The sequence below is a fragment of the Abramis brama genome (genome assembly GCF_963993115.1).
Source record: "Abramis brama genome assembly, chromosome: 8".
Classification (NCBI taxonomy): Eukaryota; Metazoa; Chordata; class Actinopteri; order Cypriniformes; family Leuciscidae; genus Abramis; species Abramis brama.
Genome location: NC_139970.1, coordinates 12460848 through 12483555, shown reverse-complemented (window position 1 = coordinate 12483555; position 22708 = coordinate 12460848). Strand labels below are relative to the sequence as shown.

General features: G+C 36.2%; 1 protein-coding gene across 1 annotated transcript; it reads left to right on the top strand.

The window, feature by feature from the left end:
• Positions 1–9104: 9104 nt before the first annotated feature.
• On the top strand, positions 9105–22438 carry LOC311088114 (myosin-IIIb-like; the record flags this gene model as incomplete). Its single annotated transcript, XM_084121772.1, has 7 exons — positions 9105–9240; positions 14135–14318; positions 15223–15357; positions 17504–17608; positions 17819–17918; positions 19414–19490; positions 22289–22438. The coding sequence occupies exons 1-7, from the start codon at positions 9185–9187 to the stop codon at positions 22436–22438; spliced, it is 807 nt and encodes a 268-aa protein (XP_083977898.1). The 5' UTR covers positions 9105–9184.
• Positions 22439–22708: the final 270 nt, after the last annotated feature.

Below are 22708 nucleotides of genomic sequence, written 5' to 3'. Positions count from 1 at the left end.
TGCTGTTTTTCGACATAACTTGGTGAATTGATTTCATTGTGTAGTATAAGTACTTTTTGAACAGGATTCTGTGATAAGTGATAATTTTTGGCACTATAATAATTAAATGAAATGTTCATGCCATTTCATCTCTAGTTATGATCAACTTTGATCAACTAAAATCAACTAATTATGTGTTTTTTACAGTAGGCCTATAATATGCAAAGTACAATTTTCTATAAAAAAAAAATTATATCTGATTCTGTTATTTTCTCTGACACGCATTGCTGGGTCTGGAAGGTTACTAATGTGATTGCTTTATCTGTAAATTAAGTTAATGCTTTTTCAATTACTGAATTCATTGAAATAAAATGAATTCTTTGATTTGATTATTTTTTGGCAATGCGTCGTGTAGGTCTTAAATTTCAATCTTTATGGTCTTAAAATGTCTTAAAAAGGTCTTAAATTTGACTTGCTGAAACCTGCAGGAACCCTGATCACTGTTCTATATTAAAGGGATAGTTCACCCAAAAATGAAAATTAGCCCATGGTTTACTCGCCCTCAAGCCATCCTAGGTGTATATGACATTCTTCTTTCAGACGAATACAATCAGAGTTATATAAAAAAATGTCCTGGCTCTTCCAATCTTGATAATGCCAGTGAATGGCTGTCTGTCTTTGGAAGTACATTAAAGCGCATCTATTCATGATAAAAGTGCTCGACACGGCTCTCCGGGGGTTAATAAAGGCCTTCTTTATGATGACTATTTATGATTTCAGAGGACAGAAAACCTGAAGGAAGTTGGTCTATTCAGTTGGCTCAAAGTTTAATAAAGTGATTTCCTTGTTTTATTAATTTGTTCGAATATGTATAACTCTATTTTAACTAATTGCAAAAGCTGAATAATAATAATTTTTAAGTATTGGATTTCAACTTACTCTAATATCTGATGATACAAAAGTAAAAAAAAAAAAAAAAGTTTCAAATTTTGACATATCTGACTATACATATGCTATTTTATAGATAGTTTATACTCTTAATAAATGGACCGTGGTGAACATATTATTTAGACAGGTTGTTAGCAATCCTACATAGGCTAGACCATCCCATTTAACAATGATTGCTTCAACCTTTGCAGACTTTCGTCTTGCGCCGGTCCAAGAATTTCACCTCTAGCGGCGCAATGTGAATGCCTCCCTATCAATCATGGCCCCAGAAACCCACTAAATAGAACCAGAGTCTTATTCCATTATTCCTAGCTGTGGTTTTCAGCGGCGACAAGCGGCCTGCTTTGAACACTCAAATTTTTTGGAAACGCTCCGGGCCCCGAGGTGACTGGACACCCAGCTAAGGGCATCCGGGGAGCACCGGCCACCAGCCCACTCCCGAGATCCAACTACATGCTTTTTAACTGTAGCAACTTTAGTATACGCTATTGGATCTGAAATTACCCCGGCTGTTGCCACAAGACTCTAACGGTTCCTCACCCATGGGTTTAGGATACGCTCATTCCAAGTACAGGGCCTCGAAAGAGACCTGTATTGTTATTTTTTGTCACTAGCTCTGTGTTGGAAATTGGTTATTTGTGTGCCTGCTGCCTTCCTTGCATGTGGGAGCTGTTTCTCAGGCTCACTCTCCGGAATCGAACCCTGATTCCCCATTAGCCATGGTCACCATGGTAGGTGCTGATAGTTGATAGGGCAGACATTCGAATGAGTGTCCGGAGCCGCCCCGGATGGGATCTCATAAATGCACTCGTTCCTGACCTGGGGTGGTCGTGTCGGCACTAGTTTGCATGTATTAGCTCTGGAATTGGAGTTATCCAAGTAGCGGTTGGAGCGATCAAAGGAACCATAACTGATTTAATGAGCCATTCGTGTGCACTTAGATCTGCATGGCTTAATCTTTGAGACGAGCATATGCTACTGGCAGGATCAAACAGGTAGCTCCGGGCACGGAGAACTTCCTACTCATGGGTCTCGCTACGCTCGTGACATTTACTCATCTCACTTGCACAAAATCAGATATTCCTCAAAATAAATAAAAACAGCAAATTCAAATATTTACAATGCATCCAAATACAGAAACGTGCAGCAAACAGCACAAAGATCAACTGAAGAAAACAACAGCAAATTAAGAAAACATCTCACATGTGCTGCAAATGCTCACAACACAACAAAGTGTGTTGCATATCCAGATTTTATCCAGATGGGTTTTGGAAAGTCTGGACAAAAACAAAAACATAAAATCGTAGTTTTTCCATTCTTATTCAAACCATATTTGGAGGTGGTTTGAAATGCGATTCCAATCAGATTTTTACAGATGCGTTCCAAGCGTTTCGAGTTTTTGAATCAATAAACCAATTGTTTCGCAAAATGATTCATTGTTTCAAAGCACTAGAAACGCCACACGCTGGAGACACCTGGTCAGAATGGTGTAAATGCAACGAAAACTTGGCCAAAACATGCATTAAAAATAACTTTTACAAAACCAATAGAATTTTTTTATTTTTTAAAAAATAGGAGTAATCTATTAAATGCAATTAGCCTAACAAATCATCTCATTTTTTTTTTATTAAATTGTTGGGCTTGTTTTATGGAGAGCTTCAATCATACCAATAAGAGACTTTTAACTTAGAATTGATTACTTCCTTTTCATTATACAAATGTGCTATTAATGTATACAAATGTATAAAACCAGACACTAGCCATTGACTTCCAAAGTATTTTTTCCCTACTATGGAAGTCAATGGCTACCGTCACCTGTTTCATTACCAACATTCTTTAAAATATATATTTTTGTGTGTTCAACAGAAGAAAGAAACTCATACAGGTTTGGAACAACATGAGGGTGAGTAAATGATGACAAAAATTTAATTTTTGGGTGGACTATCCCTTTAAGGCTAACATGTTCATTCTAAAAGCCAAAAAAAGTTACATATTGATTTCATGGTGACTTTAAAATACCATAATTGGGGCACTTTAAAATTTCTCATCTGCAAGTGTAGCAGAAGTAAATTTTGCTGATGTTTGGTAACTGACCACATCATATTAATGAGAGTCTTGTCTTTTCTCACGAGGGTTAATTGTGGCAACTAGAGACTCGGGTTTATCTAGGCCGAGAGAGAACATAATGACCTTTTCTGTACCAATTAGTTACAGCAGATAATATGAACTCTGTGACAGTGTGTTTTCTGATTTATTGTTTGCAAAAGCTAAACAAATTTCTCTTATGTGTCATAACTGATCACACTTTCAAAACAGCAGTAAGTTTCACTGCATTAGTTTCACACTTTGCTAAATGTCTACCATTTTACCGTTGTCTAATGGAGCAATCTTCAATGATGTTGTGCTGCGGCCCAGAAACCAAACCCCTGTAAACATGTTTGTGCTCTGAATGGAAAGTGGGTTGGCAACACAATAGCTGCCCGGATGACACACTGACCAATACACTGCCTACATTTTGCATGACATCATGGTGTATTAGTTTGGCAAACTGGATTTGTTTGGACTGGCAGTTTCTGTTTATGCAGGTTTTATCCAAAAATGCTTTCTGATGGATGCATAATATGTTGATGCCGCATCTGCAGTAGGTATCAGTATTATCTGAAGTAGGTTATTATTATTATTATTATTAGGACCATTGAGTTGTTTTTGCATTTTGACCTTAATTTCATGACAATTAAGATTCCAGGTTCTGTATCACATTTAAAATGCTTTTTACAGTGTTTTTAATATTATTGAAATCATCATACAGCTTTTTGTAAGTATAGAGTGTGTATTATATTGCACCGTGCTTGAGCTGTCAGGTGTGTGCTGGGATTGGTCATGTGTGCACTTCCTCTCTGAAACGCTCACACAGGAACTTATCAAATTCTAGTGAATTATTAACCTCAGGAGAGCTAGGAAGGTTTGAAAATCACATCGGATATGTCAGAAACCAGCCATGGCAGGTAGGTCTTCTCTAAATGATTGTTTTAGCTGGTCGAAAAATAATTTGAATGGAAAGACAAAGCCATTAGTGCAGTACAAGGCCACAAAGTGATAGAGACGTGACTGTAGGTGATGTGCTGAGAGATCCAGTGAGCTGGGATGGGTTATTTGAGAGTCTACAGAACAGCCTCTAGAAAACCTGAGCTAGTGTACACTGAACATACGCTTTTGTTGAGTCTAATTATTCAATGTCGTTACAGGAAATGCCAATGGAAGAACCGATGCAGTCCAAAGCAGGTAAGAAAACAAAAAAATGCATCGTCTTAAGCATCTTAGAGGAAGAGTTTGTATTGAATTCATATGACTTAAGACAACTTTAAGGGGCAACTCATAATATTGCTTCATATTTATTATATATATTATAGTCTTCAAAAGTAATGTATCTTACATTTTTGATTAGGAAATATAACTTAAATGAAAAAAAAATAACATGCACCAAAAGTATTTATCTAATTTACATGTACATTTTTATTGCATTAGATATGTGATAAGTTCCCCTTGCTGCCATTTAGACATTTTTACGTCTCCAAATACTATTTTGGGGTCACTGTGTTGAGTCTCATTTGGCATATTACTCAAACTTACCTAAAATGTTCTCTGGTTAAAAGTAATTTTTCCTCCTATATTGGCTCAGCTTGACAAAATTGAATGTACCTCGAATGGAGAGGTACATAGAAATGACTCTTGACTGACCTGATGCTTATAATTCAAACTGTGTGTCAAGGACTGCACTGATAATGTCTTTAGAAGTGAGATGTACGGTCTGATGAGTGCTTCATGATGTGTGTGTGTGTGTGTGTGTGTGTGTGTGTGTGTGTGTGTGTGTGTGTGTGTGTGTGTGTGTGTGTGTGTGTGTGTGTGCGTGTGTGTGTAACTTTTACTTGGGAGGTTAACTAACCCTGAGATGTGTGTGTTTACCCTGTGCCCAGCGGGCTGGATAACTCTGAGGAAACACAGAAGCCAGAGTTGTATCATCTCCATGGCAGGATATGGTGAGAGAGAGACTGGGGTTCTTCACTGTGCTGATGTTTAATATGCATCACACACAAAACTGAAGAACATCCATCTCTGCACTGTACCAGAAACTTGCATGTCAGTGGTTGCTTCCAATTCTCTGGTTTGCATTGGCATTGGCAATCACATCTAGCTAGCATCGCTTTTCATCAACCAACAAAATCAAGAGATATTTTCTGAAGCCTCGGGCTGAGTGTAATGCCTGATCAGAAATGTCTGTTACATCCTTGGTTGTAGCTGATAAAATAAAATAAAATAAAATAAAATAACAACTTTTGTTGCTAGTTGCTGGTCTACCTGTTTAGTGGTAGAGTTCAGCAGGCTAACTACAAACACACAGTAATTATTGTTATTATTATTTAATTTGACCATTTATTGTTTCAGCTATATCATGAGATATGCCATATATAATTTAAAGCATTTTTTTTTTTTTTTTACATTAAAGCAAATTATTGTAATTTACTATTTGTTAAAATAATGTACATGGTTAAGGCTACACAAACTATCGAGCAGTGAACAAGTTCTTTCAGCCAGTGGGATCATAGCAAATTTAGTCATGAAAGCATAGATGGATACACACTTCAAAAATACGCGTCAATAGAACGGTATGATACAGTATACTATATGTCATATAATTTGTGTGGATGTTGAATAGGACAAGGTTGTATCTATATTACAATTAGTCATTCCCTTGTGTTAAATCAAATTGAGGGAAAAAAAAATAATGGCCATGATTTAGGCTACTAAATGAATGGAACAATTTATTAGCCTATATCATGCACATGATTTAGTAAAACAAGGGAATGAATTATTATATCATGTCCACGATTTAGTAAAATAGTGAATGAATTATTATATTGTACGGCCAATTTACTTAAAGGTGACATATTATGCCCCTTTTCACAAGATGTAATAAAATCTATGGTGTCCCCAGAACATATGGGTTGGGTGTGAGCTGCTGACAACAGCCGATCCTTTACTCGAGCTTCGGATACTCTGGCAATAACAAAACACGCGAATTTCAGTCAAATTTCAGAAATAACCCGTAGTGAGTGCATCCTTACAGAGAGACTCAGGAAGAGATAGGAACTTTTAGACGCACCTGGACGTTTCTGAATGGTTAGTGGATACATTTACTGTACTTAGTTGTTGTGGAGTTACATTGATTCATCTCATCGACTTGCATCGTCATGTTTAACTTTTACAAACGTTGACACAGTTCTTTATATGACAGCTGTGACATTTTTTGGTCTAATAGTGTTCAGTTCTCGTCTGTGCAGCGACGACAGAACAGTTTGCATGCTTTGCTCGAACTTTTTCCATTGCGTTAGAACTGGTTACACTGTTATCGCTTGCGGAAACCAAATGGCGGCACCGTGGGTGGAGACGTGCAGATTAAGGGGGAAATATTATAATAAGATCCCCTTCCTACGTCAGAAGGGGGGCGATATCTGATTGGTTTATTTTTTGACATGCTTGCAGAGAAAGGCTTACCAAAAGTTACTGGGTTGTCAGTTTTCATGTTTTCTGGGTTGTTAGATGTACCGGGACCAATTATAGCACTTAAACATGGAAAAAGTCAGATTTTCATGATATATCCCCTTTAAAATCAGGGAACGAATTAGTAAATGATGGCCGATTAAGAAAAAAACACATTTTTTATTGAATGATTATTGCTACTTTATAGTTATCTTTGTTATAGTTATCTTCCTTAGTGTAAACAGGCCTTAAGAAAGGCATAATACATGTGTTCATCAAGCTTTATGCAGTGTTAGTGTTGTTGTAATACAGGACAGATGTGATGGTTCATATGCGCTCTTGGTCTCAGTACAGGTCGATCTTTCAGTGGTTCTGCTTCTAAATCCAGCGTTTACTGGTAGACGGCACAGTCTGTCACATTCCCTTAACAGGATTACAGCGGACAGGAGTGTGACCATCTGCCCTGAATGAAGTCAGGCCTCGGTCAGTGTGTGTGTGTGAGGGGAGGTTAGAAAATAAGATTATCTTGTAAGACCTTCCTTCCCTCTGTCTGTGCTTCACTCTAACTTCACTTACACGCTCACCTGACCAGTTCTGCCACGCTTCTCTAGAGACCAGCACTGTCTGTTAAACTGCTGAACTGAAAGCTATGCTCAGTATTCCTCCGAGTTGATTTCTGGGTTTTGGGTGGTGTTGTTGTGTTGCAGTTTGGGGGTGGCATGTAATGTAAACCCATCAAACTCTGCGTGTGGTGTCTGCCACGCTTTACCACACCGAGAGAGAGAGTGCCAGGCCGGTGTTTTAATGCGGTTGCTAAGGTGTTGTTATTGCACAGCAAATGGTTGCTATGGCAGTGCTCAGTGATTGCTATGGTGTTCTGGAAAAGTAATAAACTTCTGGCTTCTTTTAATCTTCATTTAAAATATATTTAAATGAAACTGAAAGTTATTGATCAGGTCAACCACGTAAAGCCTACATATGAAGTAATATTCAGATTTTTTTTAATGGAGTAGTTTATTTTACCTTTAGAGAAAATTCTAAAAAGAAGATTGCATAGTGTGTTTTATGTTCTGCATTATATTTGATGCATCAGGCTTTTATGGTTCATATAGTATGATAGGAGAATATGGAGCTCATACTTGAGGACGAAAAACACTATTCAGAGACACAAACTGAACAAAAGCATTTGGTGCAGATGCTGATATGTATATGGCAAAAAAATAAGATATAGCTTGTAATCTAAATCAATCGATATTTATGTGTACTTAAAATGCATATAAATATTAGTTGTCACTCTGTATCTTGCTGTGTCTTGATAAGATGATATTTAAATGCTTAGTTTTAAAATCAAAGTATAAATAAGTAACCATTCCTCGGAAGCCTGATGTATCATATTGATACTCACATTTTAACACGATTAAAAAATATGATGTTTGGATAATCAAATAAATTAAGGCTATTCTGTTTATTGAAGTAATAACTTATTTTTATTTAGTATTTTCTTTCTCTCTAAACTGATCTCACTATACAGTTGTGTGAGGGTGTATGTAAGTTGAAGTAGGTTGCTTTAGTCCAGTAGGTGCTTATGTAGAAATTGCTAACAACATAAAAGTTATTTCAGTTACACTTTATTTTAAGGTGTTACAGTGTAATTATACATTTAAGTACTGAGTAATAATAATTAACTACATGTACTTTGGGTTAGGATTACGGTTTGGTTTAGGGTTGGTTGCATGTAATTATGCATCATTTAGAGTTATTACTATAGTAACTACTGTACGTGTAACAAGGACACGTGTTACCAGTTGTTCTTATATTTTACCAGTGTACCTGGAAGCTGGAGGGGGGACATTTTCACAAGGCCTTTTACTTTTACTCAGATGACAGAAGGCATGAAGAAGATTGTGTACAACAGGTTTTTCAGCAAAGTTTTTTAATCATGAGGCCTCAGAAATGTGTGTACCAAATATGATACAGTAGGCTTCAAAAGGGTTAATTGACTATTACGGCTGTGTATTGTGAATGTGATCTGTGTGTATTGGACAGAAGTTAAACTGGCACGTGCACTAGCAGAGAAAGAGAGACAGCTCTCTGTTAGCCTTCACTGAACTATTGTGCTTGCTTGTTGTTTTCACTCAGGTCCTGCTTCACTGGTCTCCCATGAGAATATGAGCCATAGCAACACCGTCTCTGTTTATGACTGCAGAGACACTGTCATTACCGTCTCAGAGCTAGCACACAAAGATATTGCGTTTTTCACTGGAACTAACACATTTTTCTCTTCATACCTTTAAGCACGTTATTGTTTGTTTTCTGTGTCCATTATGGTTTAAATGAACCTGTTCGAGGGAGCTTTATAGAAACATTGAATAGGTTCTATCTTCTAGTTTGTGGCTCATAGTTTAACAATCCTTTGATATTAAAATAATCACAAGTCATCCCGTTACATGTGAACACATAATCCGTAAATGTAAGTGCTTCTGCATATCAAAACATTATATGGGAGTTATTCGAGTCACATGACTGACACACAATTCATAAACAATTCCCTCCCACCCATGTGCGCCTGTATAACTGTATTGTGTTACTGTCTTCCATATAAAGCTCTTTTATGAAAAGATCCATCTGGCTAATGAATATTTAAAACAAGATCATATTACACATTACAACCTAATGAATAATTCATAGAGGCTGATTAGGATGATTTGGGCTTGTAGCAATGACAAACCCTCACATACATTTCAGCAACTTGTTAGGAAGGTCCATCAAATTGAGGTATGTTCTTTGTTAATTTTTTTTATGTATTTTGGAATTTTTTTCATATTTATTACTCATAAGTAAAACATTTTAAGCTATCATCAATGTAATATCCTATATATACATTTGCCAAAGTTCCTAAAAGAGAAACTTGTTGGAATTGCTTGTTTTATGATCTTCATATCGGTGCTCTTTTGTACTGGCTTTGAATGTCGTATCTGAGTGGACAGTTATATTTATGGTTATGTAACAAAGTTTTGCATGATTGGACAGTTGTTAAGCCTGCAGTGCCATATATGAGTAGAACTGGTGATGAATGTTATGTTTCTTCAGTCTTTGAAAATTGAAAACTTGTGATCTTTAAATATGAAATATAAGTATTGATACTCTGTAATTTAATGATCTGTAGAATATATTAGTTGAACTGAGTTGTGGCTTTTCTATAAGTGTACCTGTCTCTCCATGTGTGGGGGGGGTGAGGTGTGTAGAGGCAAGGGAGTGTGAGAGACGGTGAAAGTTAATATGGAAAAGAGCAGATCAGATGACACCTATTCAACTCCACTACACTGACAGATACTTCAGTGACTCAAAGCACATTTGGGCAGCATTAATAAACCATCCATGCTGTCTTACACACAGCAGAGACAAACAGCAAGTGACTTACACATTGTCAATGGTGAAGGCTGCTGTCTGTTTGGTCAGACCTAAATCTTTTCTACACTGTAAAAAAAAAAAAAAAAATCTGTTAAATTTACGGGGGAAAAAACAGCATCTGTGGTTGCAAGAAAATTAGCGTAAATTTTTTTTGGTTTTACAGACCTAACTTAAATGTACAGTAAAAATACTTATTTCATTATCTGATATAATGTTAATTTACCAACCTATTTAAGCACTAATATTTGTTTTGTACCATTGTGTTGAGAGTCACATGATGAATCGAAGCTCATCACAAGCAGCTCTTCAACAAGATAATATTAATATATAGAAACTGCAGTGTCATTCACACAAACACTAAACACCATCATGGTAACACACATGAAATTTTGAAAATGCAATTAAATGTAAAAACCTAATGTACTGAGACTGATTAGAAAAAACTAAGAACAATATTGAAGAAACAGTGATTTCAACAAAAATACATCAAATGTGAAGTGTCACGCAGGGAATTGTGGGAATGTCAATTTACGCTTCTTTACTGTAAATTATACAATGACTTGTTCTTTTTCACTTCCAAAAACTGTAATTGTAACTGTAACTGTAATTTAATGGTATTTTACTGTAAATGTACTCTACTATCACAGTTATTTACAGTATAGCCTAGTACAGAAACTTTGTTAACCAATTAACAGTTTTTCACCGTAGCGTCTTTTACCGTTAAACTCACGATCATTTTTAGATAAAACTACAAAGCTGCATTTAAGGAATTATGGAATGTGGGATTCAATTAAACACCTTAACGATTTTTTTCTGTTGCACTGTAATATGCATAACAGTGTAAAACAAAATTCAGATCTTTCAATTCATGAGTGTGAATGTGAATTGGAATTTGAATTGAGGTAAATAATAATGAAATTAAATTGACTTTGGGGTAAATTAAAGCATTCTTGGAGAATAAGTGCCCTTCCACTTAAAAATAACAATTTATTAAATCTAATGGAGATATGAGCTAAGTCAAGTCACATGTACTGTTTTTTCTATAATACTATACAAATACAATGCATCTTAATTAATTAAACTGTTTTATCACATAAACTGTTAAATATAAATGCATTGATTATCATATTTTTCTAGAATAAAAAACACATGCTACGTGTATGATGATAACGAGTTATTCACAATGAGAAATGTACTTCCGTCAGTTCAAAATTGAATTACTAATTTGCAGCCTGTTTACTCTACCTCAGTTCAGATTCCTTTCAAATTAAGAAAATGTAACTTCTGATTTAAAAGGCATTTTCAATTCCACATTGAATGGTGCACAAGTATTCAAAGTATTAAAATATTTTCTGTTTTCCTTGGGTGGTCTGGAAAATGTGTTTCCTTAAAAAAAAAAAAAAAAGGACATCAGTCAAAATTCAGCTGTGCTTTCTACCTCTCCAGAAAATAGATGAGGGTATGAAATATCCATCTCACACGGCACAGTCAAAGCATCCATCGGTCTAATCTCTCATGCTATTCATAATTCTGTGTGTGCAAGGCTCAGAGCCCCCACGGGCAGAACACCATTTACCTTTTCCACTTCAACGTGACCTCAAAATAAACGCTTCCCTCCCTCAGGAGTCTGCATGACTGGCAAAATTCATCACATTGATCTGATATATTAGACTCAGTAGAGCCATTATCATTTACTTAAAAAATCTTGTAGAGGTGAATATGAAATGAAAGCATGCAAAAGTAAAACCATCTTCCACAGTGTGTCGGTCTAGGTGCTTCAGTTTTAGCCTTTTATTACGAATGAATGATGGTTGGGAGATTAGTGAGAATCATTACATGAGCAGAAGACCATTTATTATCGACCATTACATTATTTTTTGATGAGGTGTCATAATTAAACTTAACAGTAACCATAATGTTGATATTGGCACATTAATTAAAAATAAGCACCTCTATACTATATACTTTTTTATAATTTGTCGTTATGCTTTACCATTTAAAGTCAGTATTTCAGTACTCAGATCATTCCACTGTTTTAAACGAAGCTGGAAATCAGAGCGTGTTTGTGCCTCGTTTATCATCACCCTGTAGTGAGGACAGACATCGGTCCCCAGGTCTGTGGTATCTCTCTCCATAACTCTCTAGATTACGTTCAGGAGTGTAATCAGGAGGGAAAGTTTTGGACATCTCGACTCTAAATGATAAATGAGAGAGTGGTAGTCCTGAGCTACATGACAGAGTTAATCTCTGTTAAATCCAATCACGGAGAGCTGATTGTGACTTCTTAGAGCACAGTGATGGGAAAGTAGTATCTGAATCCATCAAAGCATACTCCTAGACGCTAGCGAAAAAACGCACCTCTCTTGCATAGAAAATAATTATAGACCCTTTTTTTCTTTTACTTTTTTTTCCTGGTTGGAGCGCTATGATGACATTTTGTACTCCTGAGAATATTTGTGGGTTATTGAGTGTTTGTTGTTAAGGGGATGAGTCAAAGAAAGGTCTTGTTCTCCATGTAAGTACTTACACTACTGTAATTGTGTTGTTCTTTTTAAACTGTCTGCCCTGTTGGCAAACACAGGTTACTCTAGAGAAGTGAACTAAAGCCGATTATGAACATAGGTCTTGATTTGTTTGTGGATACGTGTGTTTTGATCCTGCCTGTCAGATCATTACCACTGTTTTTGTGTAACTGAGGACTCATACCTAACAAAATTACCTAACACTAATGGTGTACCACAAGGCTCAGACTTAGGTCCTTTTTGTTTGTCTTAAATGCTTCCCTCTATGTGATATATTTTTAGGAAATAGAGCATTAGCTTTCTTTCTTGTGCAGAGGACATATGATGGCAGCTCTAAATCTGGTATTTAATGCAATTTATTGAGAGAGATTAATTTTCTGTTATGCATCTTGTATTTCTCAAACATCAAGTAAAAGATAATAGCATCATTTTATGATTTTGTTGTTTTAAAATCCTCGTGTGATCATCATAATTAGCCATGTGTTATCAAGCGTTCTCTAACCTGATGTGACCCCTTAGCCTGTTTAACTTAAGGAGACACATTTTAATTAGATTTACCTAGTGTTCACGTAGGACCATACTTCCAAAATGTGTCTTCATGTACACTAACTGTGAAAAGTTTGGATGCATAAAACAATAGTAACGTTAACAAAAATGATGAAACAACACAAATGAAAGAATGAGAATTGTAGTGACCACAAAAACAAAACAAGCACATTAAGCATTTAAAAGGATTGTTCAGACAAAAAAATAATAATAATTCTGTTATCATATATTCTTATACCCACATGTTGTTCCGAAGCCTGAATGATTTTCCTCCCCACAAAATACAAGAGCAATGATGGGCAGGATGTTCTCGCTGTCAGGCTGTCAAGCTACAAAAATGACAAAAGAGCTTTGTGTGAGGAATGGAAAAAAAGCTTTGTGTGAGGAAAAGACTGAAATCTGGTCATTTTTGTACTTTAAATCTTCCCTCAGATTTTCCTCAAATGCAATTTTCCTTTTGTACAATTATGAATATGTGTATATCCAAATTTGCCACGTTGCATGTGGTTGCAAGGCACATGTTTTGCAAACTGATGTCAAACCTTGTGTGATACGTTTTGATGTGTGATATTTCAGTATACTGTATGTGAGCATTAATGAGATCTGAGCCCTGCAGCAGAGGGGAAGATTGTTGACTAATGAATTTCAATCTTTCCACGTTATGGCTTCTGAAGAGTTGAAACATTACACACAATTTGTCATTTTTGTAGCCAATTTTCTTACGTCTTGTCACTTTCATTGTTTGAAAAAGAACAGTGAACATTAAATGTGTAAACTATATCCAAAATTTCTAATTTTGTGTTCCATGGAGAAATAAAAATCATACAGGGTTGGAATGACATGAGGGTGAGAAAATGGTGACAGAATTTAAATTTTGTGGTGCACTATTACATTTACATTCAGCATAAAGGTGCAGTAACATGACATTTTTAAGGACAAAAGTCCATTGTCAAAAGATTTCTGTTGGTCAACATGGCAAATTTGTGTGACTAACCTGAATGTGTGAAATCTGCATAGGGAAATCCTTCGCCCTCAGGCAAATCATATGAATTACTATTAAAATGACTTGATTTCGACCATGAAAATTCACCAAATAATGGTAAATGTAACTGTACCTACGTGTATAAAGAACTGTGTGAAGAAATGTCATTAAATCTATGCTTTGAATTACTGTCACTTGTAATTTTCAGGAGGTCTCTCTATGGACTGTATCCCTACAAGTCAAGCATGATTGGTTTAGAGTCGCTGGCGGATCCATCTTCTGATTGGGACATCATGGAAACAATTGGGAAAGGAACCTATGGCAAGGTCTACAAAGTCATCAATAAGAAAGATGGAAGTCTAGCAGCAGTGAAAATTTTGGATCCCATTAATGTGAGTCATTTTTGGGCTTTCTGAGATTTTATTCAGTTGTGTCATCTGTGTTCAGTATATTGCAATCATGTCCTCTTCATGATGTGAGCACAAGGAAACTGTTACTTCCATGAACTGTACTCTGCTTTCCTTGGGCTTTTCTTCTGAGAGTCTTAAACCTTCATTTTTACAGACTAGACCCAACAGATTCAAAAGGGGGCAGTGTGGCATTACTATTCAGTAATGAATCTGAAAAAAAGTGTGCTGAAAATGTACTGTGAATATATGTAACCTTTACTTGTGCTATCTACAGTCAAATGAATTTATTTTAGGATGTAAGACTCCATATTTACAATGATTTGAACATCAAACAAACAAAAACAAAAAAATCTTTAAAGGCATTTCTTCTCCTCTTGTCCTCTGGCTTGTCTCAGAATCCCAGTCACACTAACAGAGTAAGTAGATGTTCTTCCCTATAGCGCTATTGATTTTTGGAAAACTAGCCAGGATGTTTTTTTTTGTATGCCTAACCCTGATATTCCCCATGTTGTGTGATGTCATTAGTGCTGCTTGATCCCCCATAACCCCCGCTGCACAGTTCATGCATGGCTGCCCTTACTGTACACACCGAACACCCTGCTGGTCATACAAGCACATGCATGAAAGCTTGGGAGCGTTATTGACACCTTTTTCATTGTTATCATCTATTCTAACCCTAACCCTGTATATGGTAGCTTTTTTGAATCTGCAGCAATTTCTAGTTACAATTAAGGACAGATGTCCATGTAGTTTGTCATAGAATCCCATAAGAACACCATGTCATTACACACAACAAATGCAAATTATACAGAACCCCCACAAACCAGGGCGTTATTTTGCTTACTTACATGTATGATTAATGCGGCTGTGCTAATGGTTGTGTCAGGATGTGGATGAGGAAATTGAAGCGGAGTACAACATCCTGCGATCGCTGTCCAACCATCCCAATGTGGTGAAGTTCTTTGGCATGTTCTACAAAGCAGATGAGCTCTCTGGAGGGCAGCTTTGGCTTGTTTTGGAGGTACTTTTCTTTTTCAGAGCTTGCATTTGCATTACATAGTCCACAGGAAATAGTTTCTAGGGCCCTGTTTACAGCTGGTTTAAGATGCGTTTTGTTCTATCGGATCACAAGTAGACGAGGGAGACACATTCCCGTTTACACCTGGTGTTTTAATCCGTCTCTTTTGTCCACTTTCATCCACTTCTGTCCTGATTTCTTCGAGGGGAGGGTTTTTTCCTAATGGACAAAATAAGCTCACTCAATTTACATATGATATGGAGAAACAGAAAACATACAGAGAGCATCAGCTCTCATAGTTTCTGCTCTGTCAGTCACAAGACCAGCCGTACGCTGTGTGTGTGTGTTAGAAATCAGGAATGATGAGAGAACATTGTGTTTGGTACATTTTTCGTCTTCAGCCGACAAAGATTAAATCCCGTCTGTCTAGAGCTCTTCCCATAATGTTACTCATTAGATCAGTAGACGGAGAGCAGACGGTGTTTTGTGGCTGTTTGAACACATTCAACCTAATGAGTGTTTACACTATGAAAGCAATCCGGTCGAATGTGTTTTCAACTACCTCTGGAAGTGGTCGAAAGTGGACAAGCTTAAACGTTTTAGACCCCATTTACTCCTGTATTTAGTGTCCACTTGTGATCCGATCGACCAAAACGCATCTTAATACCAGGAGTAAACAGGGCCTGGGAGATTTCCATGAAAGTTGCATCCCCTTGTAAAGTGGTAGTTATTAGTTTGGTACTAGTTAGTGTCCGCTTGTAAAGTCGTGAGGCATCTTTCTGATATTACAGTTTCCGGGTCCAAGCCTTTACCACAATATCAACAGCCGTTTTTGAGTACTATTCATTTAGAGCATACATTTTACATACATTAACATCTTTTAAAACTCACTCACTACAATCTAAAAGCTAAGTTACTTTAATCCAGTAAGTGTTCATTTTGAAATATTACTAACAATATTAAAGTTAATTTTACATTTAGTTTAAAGAAATCAGTGAAGATTTCACAGACAAGTTTTCACAGTACAGAAGACGTGTACAACGACCTGAAGGTGGATATATTTATAATTATACTAAAGGCCTTTCATTTCCCAAAAAAGTATAAACTGTCAGTCAGATGACAGAAGGCATGTAGTATATTGGTTCAACATTTTTCTGCAGTTGATAATTGATAAACAAGTTTTTATCATGTTGATAATTTAGAGGTAAATTAGAGGATAATTTGTATATCCAAATTTGCACATCAAATATGATACATTAGTCTAGGGTTAACTGTTATGGTCTAACATTCAAATTCATTATTTGATACAACGCTCTTATTCTACACATATACATCTTTTTACATTGCACTTATATTTTTTAAAAACCCTTCATGTAATACATATAGTAAATGCAATTGCAGAACATGTGTTTTGCAATACAACATCAACACAATAATGAGTAAATACATTTTTTGGAGTAAATACATTTTACACTATTTTAAAGTTAAAATTGTAAAATGGAAATTTAAATTTTACACAAATTAAAGACATTTAATATAAAGTGGGACCAAATGTAGCCCATATGCTTTGTTCACTACATTCCAAGTGAATGTTTTAATAGTGGAAATATTTAGTAGAAAGGTCTAAAATGGAAGTTATTTACTTAAAATAATTTGTTAGCCTCCAAATCTCATTGAAGTGTGCAGACAGACTGAATGTAAACAAAACCCATTTAAAGCTATGGAGAAGGGTAAGATTTTGAACTCTTCCTGACACAGACTGGAGCTCGCGAGCTGCATGTTTTCACTGTATGGAAAAGTGCAGCACAGACATTACTATAAATATTTTATTTTGTGTTCTACAAAAGAAAGAAAGTAATATGTTTGGAATGACGTATAGCTGAATAAAAGATGACAGATTTTTTTATTATTTTGTTATTTAGCATGTGCATGAATGATATGTCATAGCTGGTTTTACAAATACACTCTCCAAGATGAATAAAAACACTGCGTGGTGTGTTTCGTTAGCCTATGAATCATAAAAAGTGCTGAAGTCTTACTAATTTAGCTCCTGTTGTTTGGTTGCCCTTTTCTCTATTACTGCATTAATCTATTTCTCTCTCCTTTTCCTCATTACTTTCCCTCTCTGTCTGGTGTTTCTTTCTGTTAGTTGTGTAATGGGGGTTCAGTAACGGAACTGATAAAGGGTTTGCTGATGAGGGGAAAACGTCTTGAGGAGCCCATCATCTCCTACATCCTGTGTGGAGCGCTTCTGGTGAGACACACACACACACACACACACACTGAAGTAATCTGCTCACCCCAGCACAGGGAACGCTGCCTCAGCGCTCTGACCGTGCCAGAGTAGTTATTTTGGGTCATGATAGTGAGGCGAGACAGTGTCCAGCTGATCAGAGGCAGTCTGGCCTTCAGGCTCAACTAACTGACTTCAACTGGCTAAAAGTTTCTCTGGCTTTTTTCTCAGGGTCTCCAGCATCTTCACGACAACAGAATAATCCACCGTGACGTGAAGGGCAACAACATCCTCCTCACCACAGACGGTGGAGTCAAAGTGGTGGACTTTGGTAATGGCTACTGCTGTTTCTCTGCAGAGAGAGGTGGATTTTATTATAGAAAGAGAGTTTTATTTTGAAGTTTTATATACATTCTCCTTTCCATACTCCAACAATCTACACAGTGTTTTTGTCAAGCTCCAAAATGGACCACATACTAGTTTTAGTAAAAGTTTTTGTATTTTTTGTCATTCTGTTATTTTAACAGTACAGTGAAAATACATTTAAACCAAAGTAAAAATCAAACAACAAATGTATTTATGGTCATAAACATATATATATATGGTTCATCTTACACCAATTTGGACCAGTTTATATTCCAAGATGGCTTTAACATGTTCTTGATGGGCAATAATGTCTATTACGAACATTAGCTGGAAAATAACGGAAATATGATATATTCTTCAAAAAATATATGAAAGTGTACTCTCCTTAAGTACACTTATGTGGCCTTTTATTTCAGTAACCTTTTTTAAAAAACTTTTAAGACTTTTTAAAATAATGCTAACCAATAACTGACTTTTACTGGTTGTTTGAACTGGTTGCTGAACCAGTTTAGCTGGTCTTGAGTGCTGAGTGTAAAACATCAAATATATTTGATTTACTGCCTCGGTTTATTCACAATTAATTTGTTGACCGTACATGACATACATTATTAGTATTATACAGATACACATCATATATTTTTACCATATTGTTCCAAATATATGACGACCCTAATTATAAGACGACTGCCCCTTTTTCAAGATGTACCTTTTGGGAAAAGGCTTTTTGATAAAAAAAATAAATAAAATGCTTTTATGTGAAAATTATTTTCATACTGCATATTTTTCATATTTAAATTTTTGTATTGAAAGTATGGTAAATACTGTTAAAATGTACCAACGATCTCATTTAAAAATAAACACGTGTTTTTGTTCAGATGTATTTCTTAGAAAAAAACATCATATTATATTCGGAACAATACGGTATTGTAGACATAATAAAATGAACAGTATGCTAATGCTCTACCATGAGTTGTCAGCAAATGAAATGCTGCTAAATGGAGGTGGAGCTGTTCTGGCGTCTGTGTGCTTATCAAACGCATCCTCACACATCATGTGAATGGGGTTAAATGGTGTTTGGCATGGAAAGTGTGTGTGTGTGTGGGGGGGGCCATTGATTCTCGTCTGCCTGAGGCGTGTTTGTCCCGTGTGGATGTGAGAAAGAAGTGGACCCCTGCCAGGAAGCAAAATGCCCTCATCACGTAATGCTGATGAATGCTAATGTCACGTCAGATTATTTGCCACCTCCTAAATGTCTGAATCCTTCGGAGTGTTATTTGGTCCTACTTGAGAAATAATTGTACAGTTATTGCTGTGTATTATCACAGATGTTAAAAAAACATATTCAATAAAAAAAATTAAGGGAAAATTTTACCTCATGAAGGGAAAAAATAACCTTATGAAGGGAAAATATAACCTTATAAAGTATGATTCTGACACATGTTGTCACTGATCTCTTGCAGGAGTCTCTGCTCAGTTGACAAGTGCCCGTCTACGCCGAAACACATCAGTGGGAACTCCTTTCTGGATGGCTCCTGAGGTCTGTCCTGTTACAAAAAATACCACTTTTATTTCTAAATCTAGCCAGTCAACATCCATCTCTTCCTATGTTCCAGTACAAAACATTTTATTGTTAAAGGGATAGTTCACCCAGAAATGAAAATTCTGTTATAATAGGCCTTTATCACACTACCACATTCGAAAAGCATAAGCCTCAAATAGTAGCGTAAAATGCGCTCCACTGTATCCTGTGTAAATGGCAGGACCCATAGCACAGGATTGTTGTGATTTATTGTTGTATTCATCACAGATACTTTATCTAAACACATCAACCACAGTTTACAATCTTTAGCTGTCTATGATGAAACAAAGAAAATGGTGCCATGTTATTCCGGTGCATATTTCATATTATAAAGGTGAGCACACAAGGCTACTGTATGTGCATGCACAATACAATTAAATAATTACAAAAATAAATACAGTTATTAAAGAGAATTAGGTCATACATCCCATAAAATATTAATTACATAATTGTTAACAATAATAATGTTGTTAAAACATTGTTTTCATGCAATTACGTCAAATACAATCATCAAGTTGAAGTTGGTCAAATAAAGGAATATTTCCAGCCCAAAGTTAATTATTCAAAAAACTGGTTTGATAATAACCTGTAATTGTATCCCTTAAAACTCACCTTTGATTACCAGAATGACATATTTAAAATATGTCTTGAAATAGTTTTTTTATGCCTTAAAATAGCTTGAATGTAACTCTACACCCTTGCCTCATTAAGTATACGCAGTTCTATGAATATGCAAATGAGCCCCGCCTCCACTCACTCACTCCAGCTCAGAGATCCACTCGTTGACGATCACACGTTGATCTGATTGGTTACAAGGTAGTTTGTGACGTCAGAAACACAAGCGATTTCAAACCGCATGTGATACAAACGTCAAAAATCATGTACTATGGTAAAATTGTTTTGAGGTCATACATAGTGTTGTGCAAGGAATAGTGTGAAAATTAATGTTTAATAATGAATTAATTGTTAAGAAAGCACATCTCTATACAGTAATACAGTAAATACATTTGCATACAGTATATTGATAGATTCAGCTTTACCCACATACATACCCACTTATACTCAATGTATATATATATATATATATATATATATATATATATATTGCAAATCCCAACTGTTTTATTGTTTATACCATCACAAAATGTATATGTAATTTTCACCTACCTCCAAATCTACTAAATGCGACTTTAAAGATATTAAGATATTTTAAACATTAACATCATGATTTTCTGTAAAGCTGCTTTTCACAATGTGCGTTGTGAAAAGCGCCACACAAATACATTTGCTATTCAAAATATATATATTTTATTTCTTATACTTTTGTGTATAGTTTTATTTACTGTACTGACTGTAAGAATCTGGGCTTCTTTAACCTGTGAGTAGATTCATGCAGCTCTGTTAAAAATCTGCATTTTAATGCTGAGTGTGTTTTTGTGTATGTATTAGTGAGCTGTCACTGAGTTTGGTGTGTGTGTGTGTGTGGGTCGTGTGAAGGTTAATAGCTGAGCGCCGTTCTGCGAGAGTGAAAGAAAGAGAGGTGATGGGGCCAGTGGGGGAGGCCCCTCAGGGCCAATTAAAATACAGTCTAAATGAAACGCTCGGCAATATGCCGATTGGCTACAGTGTTTCTGACAAACTGATTTAATGCTGGAAAACAACATTAAGTAATTGCTGTGATTATTACAGTCCAGTAATGATTAAACATCACAAATACTGGTTAACTGGAGCTGAAATAAAATTAGTTTAATTTAGAAAATGGTTTGGCTAAATCCACATGGATATGCTGGGTAAATGAGCAGAAATTAAAGAGCTTATTTAACCATTTTGAACCGTATAATAACGAAACTGATATGAATCCCTCTAGTAGACCATAGTCAGCGCACCAATGGATTGTACTGTTGTTTAACAGCACACCAGTTCAGCAGTCCTTTCTGGAAAAAAAAATACAGTTTTGAAAGTTGTGAGTTGTGGAAATACATGATTTTTGACTTTTCTAGTGTGAATGCCATTGTAAAGAATGAAAGACCATCCCTTACAGCCTTGTTTTCATCTGCGTAAAATTTAATTTGGCATCTAACCTGACTAAGGTCTATACGTAAATTAACTTTAGTTAGAATTGGAGGCCATTCAATTTTAAAAAGTTCTCAGTTATGTTTAGTGTAGGCATCAGATATTTCCAACCCGATATCACGGCAATTCGTACAAATTTATACGACCTCACTCATACAAATTCGTTTGATGTTTGCTAAATCTTACATATTTTACGAGTTGCCCAATTCGTATGAATTCGTACGAATTACCTAATCCTGACCCCGCCCCTAAACCAACCCATCACTGGGGTTTAGACAAATCATAAGAGTCAGGTCCTACGAATTCGTACAAATTGGTCGTGAGATAGCGTTGGATATTTCTGCTAAAATTCCTTTGGGGATAAAAAAATATTCACAAATCAATCAATAGTTGACATGCAGCAGAAGTAGAATACTGATGTATAGAAGAGTATAAAATGAATGTAGATTGCATAACTCACAATAAGAATTAAATAATTTTTTGAGTTCATATTAAGCTTGCTGACTTATAATTAGTGTCTTGACAAATCTGAGCACAGTTGAGATGTCTTCTGAAACTCGAGACACATCTGAGATCACTAGGGTCTTTTTCTCCATTTATTCTGAGAAATACAGTAATCTTATTTGTGCAGAGTGAACATCATGGTTTGTGTGTGTGATGCCTCTGTGTTTGTCTGTGTGCAGGTGATAGCGTGTGAACAGCAGTATGACTACTCGTATGATGCCCGCTGTGATGTGTGGTCTCTGGGCATCACTGCCATAGAGCTGGCCGACGGAGACCCACCGCTGGCAGAGATGCACCCGGTCAAAGCACTCTTCAAAATACCACGGTAAGAGACACCAGGGGGAGCTACACTCACACGGCAAACGTGAGGACATAGAGGGAGGAATAGATGGAAGTGGAGATAGACAGGGGAGATTGAGGAAAAGTGGAAAATAGGAATAAGAGTAGCGTGAAAGAGAGAGAGACCGATAGGAAAGGCCCCAGCGTTCTCATGCACATTGACACTCTGACACAGAGGGTTGATCCCAGAAAATTGCCATATAATTGCTAGAGTGCCTTCTGTGTGAACGCAAACACTCTCCGGGATTGATCCCTGATTG